This window comes from Marmota marmota, unplaced genomic scaffold (genome assembly GCF_001458135.2).
Source record: "Marmota marmota marmota unplaced genomic scaffold, marMar, whole genome shotgun sequence".
NCBI lineage: Eukaryota > Metazoa > Chordata > Mammalia > Rodentia > Sciuridae > Marmota > Marmota marmota.
This window is the reverse complement of record NW_026000174.1, coordinates 17,221,378-17,225,548: the sequence shown is the minus strand read 5'-3', so window position 1 is coordinate 17,225,548 and position 4,171 is coordinate 17,221,378. Positions and strand designations below refer to the sequence as shown.

At 34.1% G+C, this 4,171-nt stretch overlaps 1 protein-coding gene across 1 annotated transcript; it reads right to left on the bottom strand.

Annotated features, from left to right (window-relative positions):
• Positions 1 to 509: 509 nt before the first annotated feature.
• LOC107157091 (olfactory receptor 52A5-like) lies at positions 510 to 1,454 on the bottom strand. The gene has a single exon (XM_015503377.1). The coding sequence runs from the start codon at positions 1,452 to 1,454 to the stop codon at positions 510 to 512; it is 945 nt and encodes a 314-aa protein (XP_015358863.1).
• Between the last annotated feature and the right edge of the window lie 2,717 nt (positions 1,455 to 4,171).

The following is a 4,171-nucleotide window of genomic DNA, read 5'->3' as shown; positions in this document are numbered from 1 at the left end:
AAAAAAAAAAAAAAAAAAAAAAAAATATATATATATATATATATATATATATATATATATATATATATTCAATCTACCATGTTACATGAAAACATGTAATATTTAATAAAGCTTTACTGTATTTAGAGTTTACTAAACATTAAAATATGAACGTTTTATCATGACTCATAGTTTAGAAACTAGTGTTAGAAAGTATGAGAATAACTTGTACCAATATCATTGGATAAAATGCATAAAACATAGGGTAATGTTTTCCAAAACTGATCCTATTTCAAGGTTAGAGAATGTTCAAAAGTTAAACAAAGTTATAGAAAGCATTATTAGTTTTGATTACATAACTGAAATTTTATCGAAAATGTGTATATGGATTATCTGTAATTTTATTTGTGAAATCTGTTCCAGCCCATGAAAATTAAAATAATATAAGGATTATCATAGTATTACCCCACAGGACAAGATCACTATGCAGATTATCATAAACAAAATGAGGAATTGGAGAGCTTATGAATTCAACCCTTGCGAGTGAACATTTTGATCACTCCCTCACGGATTTGTTTGGTCTTCACTCCATAGACAATAGGGTTAAGCAGCGGTGGAACAAGCAGGTAAAGGTTGGACAGCAGAATATGCACATAGGGAGCAACATTGAAGCCAAATCTGTGTATGAAGGATGTAAAAAATGTGAGAATATAGAACTGAAGAAAGACAAAGATGTGGGCTGTGCAGGTGTTGAATGCCTTGAATCGTGCCTCCTTCTGTGGCAACTTAAACACAGCCTGGAAGATGAAGGCGTAGGATAAGAAAATGAAGATCACATCAAATCCAAGGACTGAGAAAGCCACAAACAGTCCATATGCTTTGTTGACTCTGACATTTTCTGCAGCCAGCTTTACCACAGCCATATGCTCACAGTAGGAGTGAGAGATGACTGTGGTCCGGAAATGCTTGAGGCGCAACTTAATTAGAAGTGGACACATGATGATGATGATGGAGGCTCGAATGGTCACTGCCATTATAATGGTGATTAGTACCTTCTTAGTGAGAATGGCAGAATGCCTTAAGGGCTCACAGATAGCCACATATCTGTCAAAGGCCATGGCCAGGAGAATGCCAGACTCCATGCACTGGAAAGTATGTGTAAAATACATCTGAATCAGACAGGAGTCAAAGTGAATCTCTCTTGACTGAAGCCAAAAGATGGCCAGCATTTTAGGGGTAATGCAGAAGGTCAGGCCTAGGTCAGTAGCGGCTAATACAGCTAAAAATATATACATGGGCTCATGGAGACTGTGCTCAATGCGAATGATGGTGACAAGCAGAGCATTTCCAAATGTGGCCAGAATAAAAGAAATGAAGAATGGAATCCCAACCCAGTGTTGCACTGATTCAAGGCCTGGAATTCCAATGAGAGTGAAGACCCATGGCTTGAAGCAGGTGCCATTGGCAAATGGCATGATGGGACAATGATGAAAGAGCCCTCCAATCTTCAGGTCTAATCAGAAATTATGAAATTTATTAACAGCTTTAATTGTGCAGCGTCATCCTGGAAAAGTAATTGGAGAAATCATATAATTTAATGCATCCTTCTATGGCTAACTAGACTTTAACCTGATTTTATTAAAAGAAAATTGGTGGGTTAATTTTTTGCTTTTTAAAAGGGTTTATATGAATTATTATCTTAAATAAAACTTTTTTACTCCTCAAATAAAGCAAAATAGAAGCTTGATGAAAATGAAACAAAACTCACTAATGATACCTCCAAATAATATATATTCTAAACTTAAGTATCTACTCATCTTCTTTACCTTTAACACTATTATAAATAAATTACAGATTAAGGTGAAGTACAGCTGTTTTACTTAGCAAAATATTATAAAAGTTTTTTAAATATATGAAATTGAGTGTAACTTTCTACTATAATATAAAATAAAATCTCCTAGTAGTATTTTTTTCCTTATATATGATCCTCCCTCCTCCATGTACTTATCTTTTCAAACATAAACTATCTTTTATCCTGACTTATTTTAAATTTACTTTTCCAGTTATTTGTGGCACCCTTGTGATTCTACCACATTCTCTGATCAAAGGCTGATGTTAATAGTACAAGTTATTCTAAAGAATATAGAATTCTATGGATATTACATTAAAATTTAGCCTATACTTAAGATATTGTGTGTGTGTGTGTGTGTGTGTGTATGGCTTGCATAGTTTGAAGTTTAACAGAAATAAACAAAATAAATAATAATCTCTTACTTTTTTTTACTTGCTAATAGGAAAAGAAGTTCCTGAAAAAATTTAATCAAAAGTAAAAAAAACAATTGAAAAGATGAATGAAAATTCTCTTTAAGTTACTTTCCATTTAAAATCACTGATTACTGAGACCCTTCATGCCTAGTTCAAGGAGGGTAAAACAGAAAATATAAATATTGTTAAAGGGTCTGTTTTACTTCTTTAGCATCATTATGATCATAATTCTTTAACAGCTACTTTTGGATTTAATTAACTCATAGTATAAACACTAGTGGGTCTTTCTGAGATTATTTTATATTGAAACTCTTCTCTAAGGAAAATATAAGGTAGCAAAGGCCATGAGATCATGTCAAATCCCCGTCCCCACTGCTTGCACAAACATACTTTTAAAGTAATGGCCAAGTGAGTTGGACCTATGATTGTTAGAGATAATGGGTAAATCACATAATGACCCTTATCTTTGATATGTCACCTGTCATGTAAAAATAATCAAAAACCAGGCCCTCTTAGTATCAGCTTTCACTTCACTGCCATTCTAGGCTTTTCCATACATCCTGGTCTTTGATCATGTTATTTTGCCACTAGGGGTTAGTGTTCCCACAGCATTGGATTTATTTCCCCTTCAGTCACTGCTGCCAGCACAACCCAAGTTGGTACAGTCCACAGAGAGAACCCCCAATTTATGCATTTTTTCCTTTTTTAAGCATTTCAGCCATTTATAAAAAGGTATTTTGAGACATAGTCTTCCTAAGTTGTCCAGGTTGATATCCAACTTGAAATCCTCCTGCCTCAGCCTCCTGGATAGTTGGAACTATCCACCATGTGCAGACCTCCCATTTTTAAGGGTCACTGAGTAAGGATACAAATAAGGAAAGTAACTACCTGTCTCTTTCTTCACTTGAGATACCTACAACTCTAGAAAGACTAGAGGTGGCCTGTATTTGTGTGCTGGGAAAAAAACGAACAAAAACACATGTATATGTTTGAGTTGAACTGTCTCTGATCTAAGTGCAAGGTGAAAACACCTGAAGATTTATCTCTACTTTTTATATAAATGAATAGATAGAAGATTTGTAGTGAAAAATAAAAAACGTTTATAGATATTTTTAATTTGCCTGTAGTCTTCCCTACTTTGTATACCTCAGAAGGAATTAAAAGATGCAATTTGGTATGGTTCAGACATGTGGGAACTGTATAAATAAATTATGCTACATTTATTTGATGAGGACTACTCTGATTATAAAAATATTTTAGTATTCTGAGTAATTTAAACAAATTTTATAATACCTTACATGTATAATAAGAATATATATTGTTTAAAAACACCTAAAATGTTTTGGTTATTTACAATGCACCCAATAATGTTCCATATTGCTCCTGACGTTTGTGAACAAAGAGAGGTCAAGTAACTGACACATTGTCTCAGAGCTAGTAAGCAGTGGAGACAGGATAAATGCAAAATTATCTTTAATCAGTGTACCAAATTAAATTGTTTCTGATATATACTTTAATTCCATTGATGGAAAAATGTTTTTGCACAAGATAACTGATCAGAATTTCATTGACTTTTTATTATATAAATTTTAATATTAATGAAAGCAATCTTTGGATTGTAGAATTTGGGAAATTTCTTCATTTTGACATGTTACAATTTATTGTAAACACAGCAACCAGGGACAGGGCACATGCCTGTAATCCCAGGAATTTGGTTGGGGTGGGGGCTGAGGAAGGAGTATCTGAAGTCTAACCTGGCACCTTAGTGAGTCCCTGTCTCAAAAAAATAAGTGGGTCAAGGCCGAGGACGTAGCTCAAGGATACAGCACCTGGGGTCAATCGCCATTTTGCAAAAAAAAAATTTAAAAATCAGAAAGAAAGAAAGAGAAAGAGGAAGGAAGGAAGGGAGGGTGGGGAAGGGAAGGGA